General features: G+C 52.3%; 1 protein-coding gene across 4 annotated transcripts in view; it reads left to right on the top strand.

Moving 5' to 3' along the window:
• Positions 1–23,884, top strand: part of Fs (Follistatin) — a 147,272-nt gene that overhangs the window by 74,417 nt on the left and 48,971 nt on the right. For all 4 annotated transcript variants that reach the window (XM_069309996.1, XM_069309994.1, XM_069309997.1 and 1 more), the window contains exon 3: positions 17,520–17,741. In XM_069309996.1, the coding sequence (XP_069166097.1) occupies positions 17,520–17,741 (222 nt within the window). The remainder of the gene's footprint in view (positions 1–17,519; positions 17,742–23,884) is intronic.

The following is a 23,884-nucleotide window of genomic DNA, read 5'->3' on the forward strand; positions in this document are numbered from 1 at the left end:
CCTAGTTCGGTTATGTTTTACTTCTCCGTTTATCCATCAGTTCCTTTCTCCCCTCTCATCTTCCCTCTGTTACCTAACAGTAAATAGGTACCTGGGAGTTACCTGGGTCAACTGTCACGGGCTGCTTCCTGGGGGGTGGAGGCCTGGTCGAGGACCGGGCCGCGGGGACACTAAAAAGCCCCGAAATCATCTCAAGATAACCTCAAGAAGATAGGGTCCCATTAGCGAAGGCCGCACTTCCTGGTGAGTCGTGTGAGTCTTAAGGTGCGTTAGTGACCCAACGTCTGAGAGGCTATTTAATGTCACAGGCATTCACAAGGACACCATTTGGTCACCATTTGGCCCGGGAGACATCTCCCGTCACGCAGGGTGTTGTCGCACCACCACAGATCTCCAGTATCATCTATTGATACTGGTGATGGCTCAAGAGGGCCACCACTTACGGGCTATTCATGCCCGTGTCACCTTTTGGGTGGCTTAATCTTCATCAGTCAATCACAAGGAGCACCGAGATGAAGGAGCACTGACGGCATGAATCAACCCATTCGTAGTCCTCCATTCACCACTACTGAGCGGCAAAATTAACCCATCTCTTCCCCATGAAACACAAACCGTAAATGTCTCTATTTTCCGCTTGTTACAACTTGTAATAAAGTTGTTACGTCTTGGCTTAACGTGTTTATGACGTATTAGAACGTTGTTACAACTTGTAATAAAGTTGTTACATCTTGGCTTAACGTGTTTGTGACGTATTAGAACGTTGTTACAACTTGTAATAAAGTTGTTACGTCTTGGCTTAACGTGTTTATGACGTATTAGAACGTTGTTACAACTTGTAATAAAGTTGTTACATCTTGGCTTAACGTGTTTATGACGTATTAGAACGTTGTTACAACTTGTAATAAAGTTGTTACATCTTGGCTTAACGTGTTTATGACGTATTAGAACGTTGTTACAACTTGCTATATTGGTTGTTATAACTGGTTAGGAGGTGTTAAAACTTGTTCGAACGTTGTGCCAACGTCGTAGTTTCGGTGTGTGTTTGGCGGGTTGTTCTCCAGTCACTTCCGAAAGTCAGATATTTCTCCCCATTTAATGTAAGGATATTTGTCGACCAGTTTGGCTCTTTAGTCCCATTGACTGGTATATTATACCACTGATGTTATCTTGAGATCATTTCGGGGCTTAGCGTCCCCGCGGCCCGGTCCTCGACCAGGGCCTCCTTTTTGTTACACATCCCCCAGGAAGCAGCCAGTAGCAGCTTTCTAACTCCCAGGTACCTGTTTACTTGCTAGTGAATACCCGCCAAACACACACCAAAACTACGACGTTGGTACAACGTTCGAACAAGTTTTAACCCCTCCTAGCCAGTTATAACAACCAATATAGCAAGTTGTAACAACGTTCTAATACGTCACAAACACGTTAAGCCAAGATGTAACAACATTATTACAAGTTGTAACAAGCGGAAAATATAGACAGTTTCGGTTTGTGTTTCCTGGGCAGGGGCATCAGGATGAAAGAAACATTTTGCCAGAGACGCATCTACTCTCTACCTATTGTCACTCTCCACTATGATAACTACTATGTATTATTGAGATAATACAATTTAAAAAGTGCGGTGAAAGTCCCTTGAGGGTCATTATGGCTCGAGTTTCTGTTGTGCCAGCGCAGGATTCCCTCCTAATGAGCTACAACAACTTGCGGGTTATCAATTGAGACGGAGCGACATTCCTTGATGGAGTTTGAGGATCCGTGTGAGCCGCCCAAGGTGTGTGCACACACGCCGGCACGCGCGCTCACGGCACCAGTCACTTACCTTGAGGTTACCTTGAGGTGCTTCCGGGGCTCAGCGTCCCCGCGGCCCGGTCGTCGACCAGGCCTCCTGGTTGCTGGACTGATCAACCAGGCTGTTAGACGCGGCTGCTCGCAGCCTGACGTATGAGTTACAGCCTGGTTGATCAGGCACTTGTACCAAGTTGCTGGAGGAAAGGTTGATGGAGAGAGGCTCGAACGCATGAATGAAGTGAGAGCCGTGGTTATCTTGAGGTTATCTTGAGATGATTTCGGGGCTTTTAGTGTCCCCGCGGCCCGGTCCTCGACCAGACCTCCACCCCCAGGAAGCAGCCCGTGACAGCTGACTAACTCCCAGGTACCTATTTACTGCTAGGTAACAGGGGCATTCAGGGTGAAAGAAACTTTGCCCATTTATTTCTGCCTCGTGCGGGAATCGAACCCGCGCCACAGAATTACGAGTCCTGCGCGCTATCCACCAGGCTACGAGGCCCCATCACATGGTGATGCTTGTCAAAATAAAAAAATATCATTATTGTAAACAAAGCAATTAATCACGATGATTCCTTCGTTGGAATCACTTCAGTTGAGAGGCGGGGCCCGAGAACTGAAGCTGCCCCTTTCTCCCACCTTCCCTCACTGGGAGAGAGGGAAGAGAAAGTAGAATGGACTACATGAAATTACCCCGAACTCTGTGAGCAACTTCCACAAGAATTATGATGAGAAATGTGAGGAATGAGACATTACAGCTGACTAGAGATTCTATGCTCGTCTCTGCTACTGATGTACACACACACACACACACACACAAACACAAACACAAACACACACATAAACACACACACCCACACACACACACAAACACACACACCCACCCACACATCCACCCACACAAACACACACCCACACACACACACACACACACACACACACACACACACACACACACACACACACACACACACACACACACACACACACACACACACACACATACATACACACACACACCTACACACACACACACCCACACACACACACAGCGAGGCTGGCTAACATCAGAACAGCGTTCAGGAACCTGTGTAAGGAATCATTCAGAATCTTGTACACCACATATGTAAGACCAATCCTGGAGTATGCGGCCCCAGCATGGAGCCCGTACCTTGTCAAGCACAAGACGAAGCTGGAAAAAGTCCAAAGGTATGCCACTAGACTAGTCCCAGAACTAAGAGGCATGAGTTACGAGGAAAGGCTGCGGGAAATGCACCTTACGACACTGGAAGACAGAAGAGTAAGGGGAGACATGATCACAACCTACAAAATCCTTAGAGGAATCGACCGGGTAAACAAGGATAAACTATTCAACACTGGTGGGACGCGAACAAGGGGACACAGGTGGAAACTGAGTACTCACATGAGCCACAGAGACGTTAGAAGGAACTTTTTCAGTGTCAGAGTAGTTAACGGATGGAATGCATTAGGCAGTGATGTGGTGGAGGCTGACTCCATACACAGTTTTAAATGTAGATATGATAGAGCCCAGTAGGCTCAGGAATCTGTACACCAGTTGATTGACAGTTGAGAGGCGGGACCAAAGAGCCAAAGCTCAACCCCCGCAAGCACAAATAGGTGAGTACACACCCACACACACACACACACACACACACACACACACACACACACACACACACACACACACACACACACACACACACACACACAAACACAAACACACACCCACACCCACACTCACACACCCCCGCCCACCATTCAGAACTAAGCAGAAATATATCTGTTGGGACAATACTGGAGCGAGCGTCAATGGCTCTCGAAGGTGATGTTTGGACCTAAGCCCACACTCGACCCATTGATGGAACGAAAATTCCAGACTCGATACACACACCCATTCACACAGCTCCACATGAAGACACGTGTGTGTCGAGGCACAAGTGCTGGAGACAGAGAGAGAGAGACAGAGACACAGACAGAGACACAGAGAGAGACAGAGACAGAGAGAGACAGAGACACAGACAGAGACAGACAGTTGGTAAGTGAAAATAACTGTCTCAATGAGGGCACAAGGGACGCATGAATCACACAAGACTAACCTGAGGAACAACAGATGGGGCAGAGGAGCTTACATGAAAATATCAGAAGACAAGCGTCCTCTTTCCCGACCCAGCTATCCCCGGACGATGACACAACACGATATCACAAAAGACGATATCGCACAAGAGAATAAATTCCTCATGCTTTATATTGGCTCTCCCACTCTTGATCTATTACGATATATATATAATATATATATATATATATATATATATATATATATATATATATATATATATATATATAAACTGATTGGTTGCGAAAAGTGGACATCAAGAGGAAATTAAGGGAAGTTTGTTTCCTAGAGGCTATATATTTCTTCGAACTCCTCCGACGCCGGAAAGGAACCGAGGACGCAGCGGGCATTCCCCCTCTGGATCGCCACACTGAGGCGCTGGAAGAGAAAACTTGCCGCTCTAGAGTCTTTTGTAGCTTCAATGAGCCTGGAACCAAGATCCTCAAGAAACCTTCTTGCACTCTCTCCCCATGGACCAAGGGTCTCGGATCCTATTGGAAAGGAAGTTGCACCAATGACCTATTTCCCTGTTCTTGGTTGACTTGTCTCTTTCTCTGTGTGTCGCCGCGGCTCCTGCTTGGCCAACAGATAGGGTGATGTGTGTGGCTGCCAGGATGGATACGCAAGTATAGTCCCATGTCAATTGTCTGCCATTTTTCCAAGGGCGCAGTGTGATTCCATCTGGTCGGCCAGCAAAGCTAACAGAGTTATGGTTCAATAGATTGCGAGGCTCTCTCTCTGCTGGACACTGGGTAGAGGCAAGGCTCCTCTTAATGATGTCATTGACTTCGTCGTGTCGTGAGTGCCAACCGCCTGAGTTTTCACAGTGCAGGCCATGCAATCCATATTCGTCAGCATCTGCCTCGCCGCAAATACACCTATGAACAGTGTGGATAGGAGCACCAAGACAGAGAGCGACTGCAATACGGAGCTGCTGCGGATCAAGACGTGTGCCTGTCGCAGACATAGGGACTGCCAAAAGGAAGTCCCCTGCATGGGGAGCCTGCACAGCTGTGAGGCGTGCACGATCACTGGGGGTTGTTGCTGCCTCCAGCAAAGCTGTGACTTCTTTGTCTACAATGGGACTGTCGCAACCGGATTGTTTCTTGGCTTTCAGCATGGTTGGTCTGAGTGCTGGGTCTGCCATGGTGCCCCACTTTGTGTAGCATTCCCTGTAGTGGAGGTTATGTATCCCTGCTGAGTCACCCAGGTCGTCAGGTAGAATTCCTTTGACCAGGTCATCTGATGCTGAGGAGGATGACAGGAAGGCTGGAACAGCAATTTGGGTGGCAGTGCGGACACCAAGGCCGCCAAGCCTGACAGGAAGAGTGACTTGTTTCCACTGACAATCATTGAGGGAAAGGTTGACAACTTTTTCTAGCATGGTCCTCAGTAAGAAGTCATACTCTTCAAGCTTTGAGCTGTTATAAGATGGGACGCACATCAAAAACTAGGTTAGCCTCGGGATGGATAGGCATTTAGTGAGGAGATAAAAAGCATCGTGGGCATCGATGTCACCTATCCTGTCTTCCATCCTCCTGAGGTCTGTGATTTTCTTATCGAGGATCTCCTCAATGGCATTAGACCCGAGGGGAAGGGGAGGTTAGGCTCCAAGGAGAGTGCTGTTCACAGCCCTAATGACACGGGCTCCAGGCAGGACTGATCTTATGCTAGCTAAGATGTCTGGCTTGGCGGAGACTACTTCACACTTGGAAGGGTTCAGGAAGAGACCCAGGCTTACTTCTTGCTCCTTTATTTTTCTGATGTCTTCCAAGAGGTGGTCTAGGAGGCCAGATATAGTGCCATCGTCCAAAAACCAGATGTTGAACTCGCTGGACGAGTCTTCGGTGAGATATTTTAAGACTAAGCAGAAGAGGAGCTTAGATATGAACACATATATATATATATATATATATATATATATATATATATATATATATATATATATATATATATATATATATATATATATATATATATATATATATATGTCGTACCTAGTAGCCAGAACGCACTTCTCTGCCTACTATGCAAGGCTCGATTTGCCTAATAAGTCAAGTTTTCATGAATTAATATATTTTCTCTAATTTTTTTCTTATGAAATGATAAAGTTACCCATTTCATTATGTATGAGGTCAATTTTTTTTTATTGGAGTTAAAATTAACGTAGATATATGACCGAACCTAACCAACCCTACCTAACCTAACCTAACCTATCTTTATAGGTTAGGTTAGGTTAGGTAGCCGAAAAGGTTAGGTTAGGTTAGGTTAGGTAGGTTAGGTAGTCGAAAAACAATTAATTCATGAAAACTTGGCTTATTAGGCAAATCGGGCCTTGGATAGTAGGCTGACAAGTGCGTTCTGGCTACTAGGTACGACATATATATATATATATATATATATATATATATATATATATATATATATATATATATATATATCCGCCTTCGAGCCCTCTGAGGTAAGTTACTAAAGGGAATATCATTTACCTTTCATAAAGGAGCCAAGAAGGGTTGAAAACAATACAAGGCTTTACCAACAAGGTCAAATGTGGTGATCTTGACATATAACAAGATCAGCGATAACAAGATCAGCGTGTCTTCTCCTTGTGCTATCGGACGGTCTTGCTATCACATGACGTCATAGGCGCCTCTCATTAGCTACACCATGTCACGTGACGCGTCCTTAATGTGCTGTAGCGTCAGGTGTCTACAATCATTGTCTTATTTGACCCCAAAACTTAGCAATACCTGTAGAAAGCGCCAGACTTGAGTGACATACAATCTACTACAAGAAAGTAGACTTGAGTGACATACAATCTACTACAAGAAAGTAGACTTGAGTGACATACAATCTACTACAAGAAAGTAGACTTGAGTGGCATACAATCTACTACAAGAAAGTAGACTTGAGTGGCATACAATCTACTACAAGAAAGTAGACTTGAGTGGCATACAATCTACTACAAGAAAGTAGACTTGAGTGACATACAATCTACTACAAGAAAGTAGACTTGAGTGGCATACAATCTACTACAAGAAAGTAGACTTGAGTGGCATACAATCAACATTCAACCTCCCGCTCCCGTAATGTTTACAAATGCAGTGTCTGGGATGCTCCCGGACGCAGGTTCGAATCCTCGTCACGGCCCTTGTGGATTTGTTTTACAAATGTTGGCTTTAATGTTTACAAATTCTCCTATTTTTTGTTAACGTATTGGTCGATACCGTAAAAAATGGGAAATATTGGTGAGAGGACGAGTCTGACTCACAGGATGAACGAGTACTGTTATGATGGATGAGGTCTCATAATCACCCCGGGTGAGGGTGAGGAGGAGGAGGTGGGAGATGCTTGTTGTGAGATAAGAATGACGGAGGGGGTTAGGCAATAATGATAAACGAGGCTTGGAGGACAAACAAAAAAAATGTAGGAGGAACTGACCTAGGGTAATGTGTTCTTTCTTGAGCTCTTCATCACGGGGATTACGAGCTCTTAAATTTTTTATGGCGGTGATATCGTAAGACTTGCTCTTGGTCTGTGTGGGGGGGGGGAGAGGAGGGGGTTAGGGGGGTTGGGGAGGGGGGGATAGCAGGTACTTGCATCATTGTACTTCAGTGTACTATTGTATGGACTGTGGGGTTGAGTGGTGTACGATGGTTTAACATAAATGGGTTCGAAACTGTATAGTGTGAAACTGTATAGTGTGAAACTGCTTTCTGTCCTGGTCGAGGCCGCTAGAGTGTAAGGGGCTCTCAGGTAAACTCAGGTTTACTCACTTTCTTCACTCTGTATGAGTGGTCAGCTTGAGGCGCCGTCGCTGGCTGGCTTATAGAGTGATGCACAGATCTCTTAACTGGCAGGATTTACATGGAAGAGGCGGGCTGGGGGAGTCTTTCCTCGCGCTCTTTTAGTAAGCGTCTCTGGCCGCGTTCTGTGCCTCGCGATCCTCGGCGTTCCTTGGCGTTCCCCGGCGTTCCCCGGCGTTCCTTGGCGTTCCCCGGCGTTCCTTGTCGTTCCCGGCGTTCACTGGCGTTCCCCGGCGTTCCCTGGAGTTCCCCGGCGTTCCTTGGCGTTCCCCTGCGTTCCCTGGAGTTCCCCGGCGTTCCTTGGCGTTCCCCGGCGTTCCTTGGCGTTCCCCGGCGTTCCTTGGCGTTCCCTGGAGTTCCTCGGCGTTCCCCGGCGTTCCTCGGCGTTCCCCGGTGAAATATTTCAGGTATTTTATCCATGGTAATAAGATAGGTTGCCATATCATACAGCGTGAGTTTAGATTTATCTCTAAATGGCTCAATTTTACTACAATCCAAGATATAGTGTTGTAGTGTGTGTCCCTGTCTTTGTCCACACACTTTACACTGTACTTCATCTAGATCCCTATACAAGCCGAACTGCCAGAGATACTTGTAGCCAAGTCTTATACGAGCTGTGACAACATCTGTTAGTCTGCTGACTTTGTTACTTGCCCCATACACATGTTTTACTTCACACATTTCATTGTGATAAACAATGGACCTGCTAGTTCCAGTTTGCCCTGCCCAGGGCACTGGGTACTTCACTAGGATTCCCCTCCCCCCCTACAGGGCACTGGGTACCTCCCCCTTACCTCCCCCCCCCCCACTATCATCCCGGGCGCTGGGTGCCAATATAGGTTGCCACTGATGTGATTCGTTACTGCGGAGTGACAAGGCTATCACCTGGGTGCCTATTGGGCCATGTTTGTGTGGGCCCCGGACCCCCTCCCCCTGTCCCAGGACCCCCCCTGCCCCAGGACCCCCCCCCCCTGCCCCAGGACCCCTCCCTGCCCCAGGGGGGGGGAAGGAAGAGGAGGAGGAGGAGGTAGAGAAGTTGAGAATACAAAGGGGAGGATAATAGGACGAGCCCCCAAGAAATCTTCCAGTTGTGTATTGAGTACTGCCTCCTACAGTGGTGGGTGTTGCGGGTGTTGATGACGCGGGTGTTGCTGGCACTCCATGTGTGACACTGGCACACCACGGCACTGGTCCTCAGGGTGCGAGGGGATGGCAGCTTCCGGTCCTGTTGCAATCTTCCGGTAGTCACAGAGGTGCCCCCTCCAGCCCTGAGGTGCACCTCTGTTGAGCTCCCTCAACGGTACTCTTGTGTCTCTACTCCCTCATACTCCACCCCTCATACTTTCCACTCATCGTACTCCATCACTCATACTCCACCCCCTCATACTCAACCCCTCATACTCTATCCTCATATTTAATACTCATACTTCCCACTTATACTCTGTCCTTATATTCCACACTCACACACACACACACACACACACACACACACACACACACACACACACACACACACACACACACACACACACACACACACACACACACACACTGGAGGAGTGGAGGCTGACTCCATACACAGTTTCAAGTGTAGATATGATAGAGCCCAGTAGGCTCAGGAATCTGTACACCAGTTGATTGACAGTTGAGAGGCGGGACCAAAGAGCCAGAGCTGAACCCCCGCAAGCACAAATAGGTGAGTACACACACATGGGATATGAAGGGATGGAATATGAAGAACGCCTGAAATAACTGAACCTTACGACACTATAAAAAAGAAGGGAGAGAGGGGATATGATAGGCACATATAAAATACTCAGCCGGGGTCGGCCTCGGTGCCACACTTTAGGAAATATCGGCATTCATAGCGACCCCCAGGAGATTAGTATGGTTTGTTGGTTTGAAATAAAATAATATCATAAGGGGTTATGTTCCCGTAGAGTTTCCATGCTCCCTTATGACTCATTTGTGTTACAGTATTACTTTTTCTGAGAGAGAAAGAGAGAGAGAGAGAGAGAGAGAGAGAGAGAGGGAGAGAGAGAGAGAGAGAGAGAGAGAGAGAGAGAGAGAGAGAGAGAGAGAGAGAGAGAGAGAGAGAGAGAGATTGGGGGAGAGAGAATGTTGGAGGCGAAAGGTGGAGATAGGGGAGAGGGGACTAGGGGAGGATACGACCTGTCTTCACAGGACCACCAGGGACGGTACGGGACGACCCGAGGACGACCAGGGCAGATCAGATAGGACCTGAAGGGAGAGATGCATATCAAGGGTTTGAAAGTAGGAGAATATACGAGGATGAATATGGAAGGTGTAGGTGAGTGGCGGCCCGAGACGCGGGGGTCAGCGTCCACCTGCTGCTGCCCGCTCCACCGTGTACCCTAGGTGTACCCTGCCTCCCTCCCTCTCTCTCATGACCACCTCCACGCTCGCTCTCCCTCTCTCTCATGACCACCTCCACGCTCGCTCTCTCTCTCATGACCACCTCCACGCTCTCTCTCTCTCTCTCTCATGACCACCTCCACGCTCGCTCTCTCTCATGACCACCTCCACGCTCGCTCTCTCTCTCTCTCATGACCACCTCCACGCTCGCTCTCTCTCTCTCTCATGACCACCTCCACGCTCGCTCTCTCTCTCTCATGACCACCTCCACGCTCGCTCTCTCTCTCTCTCATGACCACCTCCACGCTCTCTCTCTCTCTCTCTCTCATGACCACCTCCACGCTCGCTCTCTCTCTCTCATGACCACCTCCACGCTCGCTCTCTCTCTCTCATGACCACCTCCACGCTCGCTCTCTCTCTCTCATGACCACCTCCACGCTCGCTCTCTCTCTCATGACCACCTCCACGCTCGCTCTCTCTCTCTCTCATGACCACCTCCACGCTCGCTCTCTCTCTCTCATGACCACCTCCACGCTCGCTCTCCCTCTCTCTCATGACCACCTCCACGCTCGCTCTCTCTCTCATGACCACCTCCACGCTCGCTCTCCCTCTCATGACCACCTCCACGCTCGCTCTCCCTCTCTCTCATGACCACCTCCACGCTCGCTCTCCCTCTCTCTCATGACCACCTCCACGCTCGCTCTCCCTCTCTCTCATGACCACCTCCACGCTCGCTCTCTCTCTCATGACCACCTCCACGCTTGCTCTCTCTCTCTCTCTCTCTCTCTCTCTCTCTCTCTCTCTCTCTCTCTCTCTCTCTCTCTCTCTCTCTCTCTCTCTCTCTCTCTCTCTCTCTCTCTCTCTCTCTCTCATGACCACCTCCACGCTCGCTCTCTCTCTCTCTCTCTCTCTCTCTCTCTCTCTCTCTCTCTCTCTCTCTCTCTCTCTCTCTCTCTCTCTCTCTCTCTCTCTCTCTCTCTCTCTCTCTCTCTCTCTCTCTCTCTCTCTCTCTCTCTCTCTCTCTCTCTCATGTTTATTTGCGTCCGTCTGTCTCTTTCAATGTTGCTGCCACTGCGAAGGAAAATATCTGTAAGTCTGCCACTGGCCTTTCTTAGTTATGAGAAATTTTGTGACCTGAACACAGTGGGAAAAGTCAACCCAAGTTGGAACTACCAGGGTTGGGCCGGTTGGGATCCTGGGAATACCCTCGTATCCCAGGATCCCTTATTTTGCTGGGATCTTGGGCTTGGATACTGGGACACCTGTAGCTAGTCCTGATACTGCTGGGATCTGAGATTGGGTTCCTAGAACACTTATGGCTTCCCTGATACTGGTAGTATATGGAAGTGACGTCTCGACTCGTCTGAGAATTGTCGTGGACTCTTGAGCTCTGTCTCTAATGTCGCCCTTGTTCGTGGCACAGACGCCGTGGCCCCCTGGGTCGTGGCACAAACGCCGTGGCCCCCTGGGTCGTGGCACAGACGCCGTGGCCCCCCTGGGTCGTGGCCCCCTGGGTCGTGGCACAGACGCCGTGGCCCCCCTGGGTCGTGGCACAGACGCCGTGGCCCCCTGGGTCGTGGCACAGACGCCGTGGCCCCCCTGGGTCGTGGCACAGACGCCGTGGCCCCCCTGGGTCGTGGCACAGACGCCGTGGTCCCCTGGGTCGTGGCACAGACGCCGTGGCCCCCCTGGGTCGTGGCCCCCCTGGGTCGTGGCACAGACGCCGTGGCCCCCCTGGGTCGTGGCACAGACGCCGTGGCCCCCCTGGGTCGTGGCACAGACGCCGTGGCCCCCCTGGGTCGTGGCACAGACGCCGTGGCCCCCCTGGGTCGTGGCACAGACGCCGTGGCCCCCCTGGGTCGTGGCACAGACGCCGTGGCCCCCCTGGGTCGTGGCCCCCCTGGGTCGTGGCACAGACGCCGTGGCCCCCCTGGGTCGTGGCACAGACGCCGTGGCCCCCCTGGGTCGTGGCACAGACGCCGTGGCCCCCCCTGGGTCGTGGCACAGACGCCGTGGCCCCCCTGGGTCGTGGCACAGACGCCGTGGCCCCCCTGGGTCGTGGCACAGACGCCGTGGCCCCCCCCTGGGTCGTGGCACAGACGCCGTGGCCCCCCTGGGTCGTGGCACAGACGCCGTGGCCCCCTGGGTCGTGGCACAGACGCCGTGGCCCCCCTGGGTCGTGGCACAGACGCCGTGGCCCCCCTGGGTCGTGGCACAGACGCCGTGGCCCCCCTGGGTCGTGGCACAGACGCCGTGGCCCCCCTGGGTCGTGGCACAGACGCCGTGGCCCCCCTGGGTCGTGGCACAGACGCCGTGGCCCCCCTGGGTCGTGGCACAGACGCCGTGGCCCCCCTGGGTCGTGGCACAGACGCCGTGGCCCCCCTGGGTCGTGGCACAGACGCCGTGGCCCCCCTGGGTCGTGGCACAGACGCCGTGGCCCCCCTGGGTCGTGGCACAGACGCCGTGGCCCCCCTGGGTCGTGGCACAGACGCCGTGGCCCCCCTGGGTCGTGGCACAGACGCCGTGGCCCTGGAGCCCTGATCAACATTCAGCACCATATTCAAAAGTCATTGAATTTCCACCACAAGCTTTTTACGATGTTTTATTCACATGCGCACGCACGCAGAGGCACCCAAACACACACACACACACACACACACACACACACACACACACACACACACACACACACACACACACACACACACACACACACACACACACAGGGAGGAAGCTGGAAGCCAAACAATGGATGGGCCCCATAATAGAACAGTCCTCATTTGCATATACTTTATCAAAGGGGCCCCAAGGAGCATACAAGTGGTGCAGGAAGGGGCCACGTCAGCCACCACCTGGCCGGGGGCGGCACTCCACCTGGCCGGGGGCGGCACTCCACCTGGCCGGGGGCGGCACTCGTCATACAGCTAAGGATCAACAATAATGGTGAGAATTAAGGAATAGGAAGAATAAAATAAGAAGTGGAGAGCTTAAGACAGATTCTCAATGCTCCTACAGTCCGTCTTCTTAAGAGCTTCCAGCGTCACTAAATTGGTGTAATCAATTGCCCGAATCTAACCTAATCAAGGGATTGATTGGTCAAAATGCGACGAAATGGCGTTGCTGAGGCCGGGTTGGCCCTTCTGACGGGGAGACATATGGAGGACGCCAACAACATTGTAGTGAAGGTACTCAAGCTAGGCAGCAACACGAAGGGAAGGAATCGACTGATAAAGATGGTGTTTCGATGCTAAGTTAGCCAACATGAAAACTTCATTTAGTCATTTAGGAGTCATTTAGGACCATGTGTACTACATGGCATACCAATCATGGAATATGCAGTGACGGCTCGGAGTCCCTACCTGGTCAGTCACAAAGTCAATTTGGAGGAAGTCCTGAGGCACGCAACAGGACTAGTCCCAGAACTGAGAGGTAAAAGTTACGAGGAAAGATTAATGGAGTTGAACATCATGTCACTGGAGGACAGAAGAGTTAGGAGAGGCATGATCTTTATGTACAAAATTATCAATGAAAATTGATAGAACAGACAAGGACAGATAAACTAGGATGGGTAGTTCACATGCAAAGAAACAAGGGGACACAGGTGGAAACTGGGTACCCATTTGACCCCCAGAGACATTGGAAAGAATTTTGTAAGAGTAGTGAACAAATGAAATTAAATAAACAATTAAAAACTGAGAAGATGGAGGCAGACTCCATACACACAGTTTCAAATGTAGATATGATCAGAGCCCAGTAGGATCAGGGGCTTGTACACCAGTTATTTGACTGGTGAGAGCTCAGTACTCATGCAGAGGCTCAAGCTACTAAGACTAGGGTTCATAAGGGCTGTCAAATGACGTACCTGGTGAAACTGCAAGCAAGAGCTGTAATCCTGCCTCCGCTCAGTTGAAACCTACTACTAGCAACCCATTTATTTCACGAACCTATTATATGCTTCAATAGGAATGTACATTATTCATTTACAACATTAGGTAATATTCTCTCTCTCTTTATATATGTCAAAATATACAGAAAAGTTGATGATAAGTCTTATACCAATCAGTTTCCCAGAAGGTCACTGGGTACCTTGGAGCGTGGTGTCTGCAACGCCTACTGACGATATAGTATTGAGTCTCGTAGCTTGCATGCAGAGATCTCCTGAAATCAATACCAAGCAATAGTCTCCTGTCTTCCCTTCTGAATACAGAAGAATTTGAATTTGAATAACTGAATTTACAAAGCCAGAAAGAATGAGAGTCCTCATTTTATCACACTTATTTTTTATCAAGGATAAAAAAATAATAGTTTCTTGTAATAGTTTCAAAATACATAGGCTAATCAGCAGTAAACTTAAGACTCGCGTAAGATAGGTAACGGAAGGTCCTATTCCCAGACACCAACAATAGGGTAATACCTCGGAGGTTAAAACAAATAGTTATATATAGCATAAAAGGTCGATAATCTCAGCCTTACGTCCCTTATAGCTGGACCCAATGGTCGGGGAGCCATCAGTAGGGAAGACACGTACGTGTATTATTGGGTAAGGAGCTGGGAATAGTTAGTGTGGACACGGGCCCCGTGTGTCCTGGTGTGGACACGGGCCCCGTGTGTCCTGGTGTGGACACGGGCCGTGTGTCCTGGTGTGGACACGGGCCCCGTGTGTCCTGGTGTGGACACGGGCCCCGTGTGTCCTAGTGTGGACACGGGCCCCGTGTGTCCTAGTGTGGACACGGGCCCCGTGTGTCCTAGTGTGGACACGGGCCCCGTGTGTCCTGGTGTGGACACGGGCCCCGTGTGTCCTAGTGTGGACACGGGCCCCGTGTGTCCTAGTGTGGACACGGGCCCCGTGTGTCCTGGTGTGGACACGGGCCCCGTGTGTCCTAGTGTGGACACGGGCCCCGTGTGTCCTGGTGTGGACACGGGCCCCGTGTGTCCTGGTGTGGACACGGGCCGTGTGTCCTGGTGTGGACACGGGCCCCGTGTGTCCTGGTGTGGACACGGGCCCCGTGTGTCCTGGTGTGGACACGGGCCCCGTGTGTCCTAGTGTGGACACGGGCCGTGTGTCCTGGTGTGGACACGGGCCGTGTGTCCTGGTGTGGACACGGGCCCCGTGTGTCCTAGTGTGGACACGGGCCGTGTGTCCTGGTGTGGACACGGGCCGTGTGTCCTGGTGTGGACACGGGCCGTGTGTCCTGGTGTGGACACGGGCCCCGTGTGTCCTGGTGTGGACACGGGCCCCGTGTGTCCTGGTGTGGACACGGGCCCCGTGTGTCCTAGTGTGGACACGGGCCGTGTGTCCTGGTGTGGACACGGGCCGTGTGTCCTGGTGTGGACACGGGCCCCGTGTGTCCTAGTGTGGACACGGGCCGTGTGTCCTGGTGTGGACACGGGCCGTGTGTCCTGGTGTGGACACGGGCCGTGTGTCCTGGTGTGGACACGGGCCCCGTTTGTCCTGGTGTGGACACGGGCCCCGTGTGTCCTGGTGTGGACACGGGCCGTGTGTCCTGGTGTGGACACGGGCCCCGTGTGTCCTAGTGTGGACACGGGCCGTGTGTCCTGGTGTGGACACGGGCCCCGTGTGTCCTGGTGTGGACACGGGCCGTGTGTCCTGGTGTGGACACGGGCCCCGTGTGTCCTAGTGTGGACACGGGCCGTGTGTCCTGGTGTGGACACGGGCCGTGTGTCCTGGTGTGGACACGGGCCGTGTGTCCTGGTGTGGACACGGGCCGTGTGTCCTGGTGTGGACACGGGCCCCGTGTGTCCTGGTGTGGACACGGGCCCCGTGTGTCCTGGTGTGGACACGGGCCCTGTGTGTCCTGGTGTGGACACGGGCCCCGTGTGTCCTGGTGTGGACACGGGCCCCGTGTGTCCTGGTGTGGACACGGGCCCCGTGGGTCCTAGTGTGGACACGGGCCGTGTGTCTTGGCCTCTCTGCTAGAGTTCTTGATATATTAGGCTGGTGGGTTGTGGGTGTGGCGGCCTCGTGGTCACTTCTGCACCCCGATGGCGACTGACCCTCCACGAGGTATCTGTTCTGAGAGCCCTTACTACAGTAACAGGGAGGGTAAGAGCCCTTACTACAGTAACAGGGAGAGTAAGAGCCCTTACTACAGTAACAGGGAGAGTAAGAGCCCTTACTACAGTAACAGGGAGGGTAAGAGCCCTTACTACAGTAACAGGGAGAGTAAGAGCCCTTACTACAGTAACAGGGAGAGTAAGAGCCCTTACTACAGTAACAGGGAGAGTAAGAGCCCTTACTACAGTAACAGGGAGAGTAAGAGCCCTTACTACAGTAACAGGGAGGGTAAGAGCCCTTACTACAGTAACAGGGAGAGTAAGAGCCCTTACTACAGTAACAGGGAGAGTAAGAGCCCTTACTACAGTAACAGGGAGAGTAAGAGCCCTTACTACAGTAACAGGGAGAGTAAGAGCCCTTACTACAGTAATGGAGAGTAAGAGCCCTTACTACAGTAACAGGGAGAGTAAGAGCCCTTACTACAGTAACAGGGAGAGTAAGAGCCCTTACTACAGTAACAGGGAGAGTAAGAGCCCTTACTACAGTAATGGAGAGTAAGAGCCCTTACTACAGTAACAGGGAGAGTAAGAGCCCTTACTACAGTAATGGAGAGTAAGAGCCCTTACTACAGTAACAGGGAGAGTAAGAGCCCTTACTACAATAACGGGGCAGACTAGGAACCGTTACTAAGAGGGTAAGAGGTAGAGTAATACGTGTGTGTACACTTGCAGGAGCTGGCGTCGGGGTGTGCTGGCGTCTGAGGTAGAGTAACAGGTGTGTATACACTTACAGGAGCTGGCGTCGGGGTGTGCTGGCGTCTGAGGTAGAGTAACACGTGTGTGTACACTTGCAGGAGCTGGCGTCGGGGTGTGCTGGCGTCTGAGGTAGAGTAACAGGTGTGTATACACTTACAGGAGCTGGCGTCGGGGTGTGCTGGCGTCTGAGGTAGAGTAACACGTGTGTGTACACTTGCAGGAGCTGGCGTCGGGGTGTGCTGGCGTCTGAGGTAGAGTAACAGGTGTGTATACACTTACAGGAGCTGGCGTCGGGGTGTGCTGGCGTCTGAGGTAGAGTAACACGTGTGTGTACACTTGCAGGAGCTGGCGTCGGGGTGTGCTGGCGTCTGAGGTAGAGTAACACGTGTGTGTACACTTACAGGAGCTGGCGTCGGGGTGTGCTGGCGTCTGAGGTAGAGTAACAGGTGTGTGTACACTTACAGGAGCCGGCGTCGGGGTGTGCTGGCGTCTGAGGTAGAGTAACAGGTGTGTGTACACTTACAGGAGCTGGCGTCGGGGTGTGCTGGCGTCTGAGGTAGAGTAACACGTGTGTGTACACTTGCAGGAGCTGGCGTCGGGGTGTGCTGGCGTCTGAGGTAGACTAATACGTGTGTATACACTTACAGGGGCTGGCGTCGGGGTGTGCTGGCGTCTGAAGCACCGCGACGGGTCGTGTGGACGTCTGCTGAGCTCGGAGATGACGCGGGAGTCGTGCTGCTCGGGACGTCACCGTAGGGGCTGGAGCGCCGCCGTGTCCGCCACGACAGCGTCCCTCAAACCCTTCAACGCCACCTCCTACAGCGCCTCCGAGCTCCTCCCCGCTGACGACACCTGCATGCCATGTTCAGGTCTGTATGTTATTGTTACACGGCTGCTTTGTTCCCTAGGTGAGGGCTGCTTTGTAGGTGAGGGCTGCTTTGTTCCCTAGGTGAGGGCTGCTTTGTTGCCCTAGGTGAGGGCTGCTTTGTTCCCCTAGGTGAGGGCTGCTTTGTAGGTGAGGGTTCTGAAGGCCACGTATCGTGCCCAAGGGCCGGGGCTCCGTGCCCAAGGGCCGGGGCTCCGTGCCCGGGCGGGCGGGTGCCCGGCAGGTGTCCGAAGACATAAAGGTTTAGCATGCCCCGAGGCTGCCTGTGGGGGGCGGGGTGGGGGGGGGGGGGTACCGTTATGGCAAGGTCACGAGCAGGGGCACAGGAACAGGCTGAGGGAGAGAGTAAGGGGTGAGTGAGGGAGAGTAAAGGGTGAGTGAGGAAGGTGACTCACGAGGGGTGAACGTACCCAGGACTCACCAGACTGGACATAATTACTCACCGCGTCGACACTCGCAACAAATTAATTAGTGCAGACAATCTCATCCTAAAGACCCCCCCCCCGCCCCCCCTCTTCTATGTAGTGAATGCTCTCATATAGACCTTTTCGCTATAGTGGATCCCCTCTTAAAAGACCCCCTTTGCTATAGTGGATCCCCTCTTAAAAGACCCCTTTTGCTATAGTGGATCCCCTCTTAAAAGACCCCCTTTGCTATAGTGGATCCCCTCTTAAAAGACACCTTTGCTATAGTGGATCCCCTCTTAAAAGACACCTTTGCTATAGTGGATCCCCTCTTAAAAGACACCTTTGCTATAGTGGAACCCCTCTTAAAAGACCCCCTTTGCTATAGCGGATCCCCCTCTTAACAGCTACTGGAAAGGCGGGAAAATAGGCCTAACGCCTCAACGGTCGTTTATAGCAAAAATTCCCTTCATATAACAACTGCCCAGGATGCTACCCACAACAGTTGACTAGCTCGCAGGTACCTACATGCTGCCAGGTGAACGGAATCATCAGTTGAAAGTGAACTTGCTCAACCGTTCCTCTCCCGGCAGGGGGATTGAACCCCCCCCCCCCCTGGTAGCTAGAGTGTGAGTCGGGGACGTAGACCACTGCTCTATTCAAAGTTGGGGGGAGGGGGGGGGTATGGTTGTGTGTGTGGTAGTGTTGTTCATCACTTTCCCCCCTCCCCCCCCCCTCCATATGTACTCTCTCTCTCTCTCTCTCTCACTCTCTCTCACTCTCACTCTCTCTCTCTCTCTCTCTCTCTCTCTCTCTCTCTCTCTCTCTCTCTCTCTCTCTCTCTCTCTCTCTCTCTCTCTCTCTCTCTCTCTCTCTCTCTCTCTCTCTCTCTCACTCTCTCACTCTCACTCTCTCTCTCTCTCTCTCACTCTCTCACTTTCTCTCACTCTCTCACTCTCACTTTCTCACTCTCTCACTCTCACTCCCTCACTCTCTCACTCTCACTTTCTCACTCTCTCACTCTCACTCCCTCACTCTCTCACTCTCTCGCACACACACACACACACACACACACACACACACACACACACACACACACACACACACACACACACACACACACACACACACACACACACACACACACCTTCAGGGTGTAAGACCAATCCTGAAGTATGCAGCCCCAGCATGGAGCCCGTACCTTATCAAGCACAAGGCGAAGCTGGAAAAAGTTCAGAGGTATGCCACTAGGCTAGTCCCAGAACTAAGAAGCATGAGTTACGAGGAAAGGCTGAGGGAACTGCACCTCACGTTGCTGGAAGACAGAAGAGCTCGGGGAGACATGATCACCACATAGAAAATTCTCAGGGGAATTGACAGAGTAGACAAGGACGGATTATTTAGCACGGGTGGTACACGAACAAGGGGACACAGGCGGAAGCTGAGTACCCAAATGAGCCACAGGGACATTAGAAAGAACTTTTTCAGTGTCAGAGTAGTTAGCATATGGAATGAACTAGGAAGTGATGTGGTGGAGGCTGACTCCATACACAGTTTCAAATGTAGATATGATAGAGCCCAGTAGGCTCAGGAACCTGTACACCAGTTGATTGACGGTTGAGAGGCGGGACCAAAGAGCCAGAGCTCAACCCCTGCAAGCACAACTAGATGAGTACAGTTGTTTGATTTGTTTCATCCTCAGTCGCGACCTACAACGTCAGTTATGGATGGTGAGCCACAGTCACAGTCACAGTGAGCCACAGTGACAGTCACAGTGAGCCACAGTGACAGTCACAGTGAGCCACAGTGACAGTCACAGTGAGCCACAGTGACAGTCACAGTGAGCCACAGTGACAGTGACAGTCACAGTGAGCCACAGTGATAGTCACAGTGAGCCACAGTGACAGTCACAGTGAGCCACAGTCACAGTGAGCCACAGTGACAGTCACAGTGAGCCACAGTCACAGTGAGCCACAGTGACAGTCACAGTGAGCCACAGTCACAGTGAGCCACAGTGACAATCACAGTGAGCCACAGTCACATTGAGCCACAGTGACAGTCACAGTGAGCCACAGTCACAGTGAGCCACAGTCACAGTCACAGTGAGCCACAGTCACAGTGAGCCACAGTCACAGTGAGCCACAGTCACAGTGAGCCACAGTCACAGTGAGCCACAGTGACAGTCACAGTGAGCCACAGTCACAGTGAGCCACAGTGACAGTGACAGTGAGCCACAGTGACAGTCACAGTGAGCCACAGTCACAGTGAGCCACAGTGACAGTCACAGTGAGCCACAGTCACAGTGAGCCACAGTGACAGTCACAGTGAGCCACAGTCACAGTGAGCCACAGTGACAGTCACAGTGAGCCACAGTGACAGTCACAGTGAGCCACAGTGACAGTCACAGTGAGCCACAGTGACAGTCACAGTGAGCCACAGTGACAGTCACAGTGAGCCATAGTGACGGTGCCAAACACCATCATTCAAAAACTAAGCCATCAGCAGACATTCAGACAGTGCTGGGATGTACCGGCGCGGCCTGTCTGTGATGCTGGAGTATATATGGAGGATAATCCCCAACCGTTCACAGGTGTTTGGGCCACCATTCCTTCCTTCCGTCCCATCCCAAATGCTTATCCTGACCCCCCTTCCCAGTGCTATATAGTCGTAATGGCTTGGCGCTTTCCCCCCCTGATAGTTCCCTTCCCCTTCAGGCCGGGCCCCATCAACACACTCAGGCCGGAGTTGTCCTCCCTTCACCTCCGCTTCCCCATCATCTTCCCCTCTCTCCCCTACACACAAAAAGGTTGATATGGAAGATCAGGAAGTTGGTGTGGAGGTGTGGAGTCTTGTGACTCCACACCTCCACACCAACGACAGAACACGCTTGGTGTTCCGTCGTTGTTTCCCGGGGTTGACAGGAGCAGGAGACGGCGGGCCACCTCACCCGAGGACGGGGGGGGGGGATGTACTCGCCTAGTTGTGTGTGGGGGGGTTGAGCTCTGGCTCTTTGGTCCCGCCTCTCAACCGTCAATCAACAGGTGTACAGGTTCCTGAGCCTATTGGGCTCTTGTCATATCTACACTTGAAACTGTGTATGGAGTCAGCCTCCATCACATCACTGCCTAGTGCATTCCATTGGAATGTGTGTGTGGCCTGTTCGTAGCTGTGGACAAGAGGATAGATGGAGCTGTCCTCCCAGATGGACGTCCTCCCAGCGACCATAAGAAATATTGCCGGAACAACCGTGGACATTTTCAAGAGGAAACTAGATTTATTCCTCCAAGGAGTGCCGGACCAACCGGGCTGTGGTGGGTATGTGGGCCTGCGGGCCGCTCCCAGCAACAGCCTGGTGGACCAAACTCTCACAAGTCAAGTCTGGCCTCGGGCCGGGCTTGGGGAGTAGAAGAACTCCCACAACCCCATCAACCAGGTATCAACCAGGTATCAACCAGGTATCAACCAGGAGCTGGGTGGATAGCTCCCCCCATCCCTGCTGCTGCTGCCGGCAGGAGGGATCATCAGGGAACGCTACGGGATCATCTCAGTTCATGTGCTCATCAATTGTCACCACAATTGAACTACTGCCTCCTGCCTCCCTAAGGGGGGCCGGTGGCTGACTGGACAGCACGCTGGGCATGTGATCCTGTGGTCCCGGGTTCGATCCTTGGCGCCGGGGAGAAACGATGGGCAGAGTTTCTTTCACCCTATGCTCCTGTTACCTAGCCGTAAATAGGTACCTGGGAGTTAGTCAGCTGTCACGGGCTGCTTCCTGGTGTGTGTGTGTGTGTGGGTAGTGAGAAAAAACAGTAGTAGTAGAAACAATTGATTGACAGTTGAGAGGCGGGAAAGAGCAGAGCTCAACCCCCGCAAGCACAACTAGGTGAACACAATTAGGTGAATACACTCACAGGTCAAAGCCTGTATCAACCACAAGGTCACATTACGACAAAGAATTCGAATATCGGTTAAAAATGAGGCACGCCAGGTGTAGGAAAGGTCCGAGGTGGGGTCTGAAGAGCTAGAGCTCACTAGGAGGGAGGGGGAGGGGAGGGGGAGTGAGTGTTAGGTAAGGAGTGAGTATGAAAGGGGGAGGGGCGAGTGGTGGAGGTCGTCCAGGCGGTCGTTTACCCCTGAGCAAGGCCGCCTCCTCCTCCCCTACACCTCTACCCTTCCCTTGCTCCCAAGCCTTCTCCCCATTCCTCTCCCCCTCCCCCGTTACTCTCCCCATCCTCCCTCCTCGCTCCTCCCCCTCACCAGCACGCTGCTCTGAGGTGCACTAAAGTATGTCTTGCTGGTACATGGCCGCTACCTTGTGTCCCTTCCTCTACATGATATACCACAAGGTCTAAAGTGTGTTCACGCGTGCTGTAGGGTGAGCGAGGAGGCAGCAGGTAGGGGGCGGGGGGCAGGGGGGTCAGCAGGGACCAGCAGGTAGGGGGCGGGGGGCAGGAGGGTCAGCAGGGACCAGCAGGTAAGGGGCGGGGGCAGGGACCAGCAGGTAAGGGGCGGGGGCAGGGAGTCAGCAGGGACCAGCAGGTAAGGGGCGGGGGGCAGGAGGGTCAGCAGGGACCAGCAGGTAAGGGGCGGGGGCAGGGACCAGCAGGTAAGGGGAGGGGGCAGGGAGTCAGCAGGGACCAGCAGGTAAGGGGGGAGCGTGTGAGAGGGAAGCCGTTCATGATTGTTCTGACCGCCATGATCCAACTCCCACAACTCCCCCTACCCCCCCTACACACCTGCCACCACACCTGTCACCACACCCTTCCCCAGACCCCCCAATGAGCCCAATCAGCTCTGCAGCCTATGCATCATAACAAGGTGGAATTCTCAGAAGACAACAAAGCCGTGTGAAGAAGTCAAACCAAAGTGTTGAAGTGTTTACCAAAGCACCAGCAGGCCGGAGATGACAAAGTGGCTCTCTCACCCTAGACACTTAAGTTTTCCATAAAACACTTCAGACAGGAAACCTCCCAGAATTCTGAGAAAGGGAGAAGCGTGGTTTCTTGAGGTTATCTTGAGATGATTTCGGGGCTTTTTAGTGTCCCCGCGGCCCGGTCCTCGACCAGGCCTCCACCCCCAGGAAGCAGCCCGTGACAGCTGACTAACACCCAGGTACCTATTTTACTGCTAGGTAACAGGGGCATAGGGTGAAAAAAACTCTGCCCATTGTTTCTCGCCGGCGCCTGGGATCGACCCCAGGACCACAGGATCACAAGTCCAGCGTGCTGTCCGCTCGGCCGACCGGCTCCCTAACCAACATTCACTCAGGGAGTCAGACGAGAGACACAGACCAGTGTCTGTCACAGAGTCACAGACCAGACTTGTCACTGACAAATCTCCAGTGATGGGACAAGATCGCAAACTTGGTGAAGTAACGATTGGGCAACGTGGGATACGAACGGGAAGGTCGTGCCTGAGAGACACACTTGACCCAGTTCTGTGACATGGTTACTGAAATGAGAGAGAGTAGAAAAGAACGCTGAGCAGACGGTATTGTCCAAGATACAATGTTAAAAAGTGTTCAAAACGCTTTGGCCACTTTTCCTCACGAAAGGCTGGAGTTGAAGATGAAGAAGCAAGCAGGGATAACCAGTTAAGGGATAACTGGTTAATGGATAACCAGTTAAGGGATAACTGGAAGCACTCAGCTGGTTAAGACACCACCTGAAAGACAGACAACTGGAAGCCACAGTCAGAGACTGGCTTCCTGTTGAAGACAGGT

The sequence above is a fragment of the Procambarus clarkii genome, chromosome 66 (genome assembly GCF_040958095.1).
Source record: "Procambarus clarkii isolate CNS0578487 chromosome 66, FALCON_Pclarkii_2.0, whole genome shotgun sequence".
Lineage (NCBI taxonomy): Eukaryota > Metazoa > Arthropoda > Malacostraca > Decapoda > Cambaridae > Procambarus > Procambarus clarkii.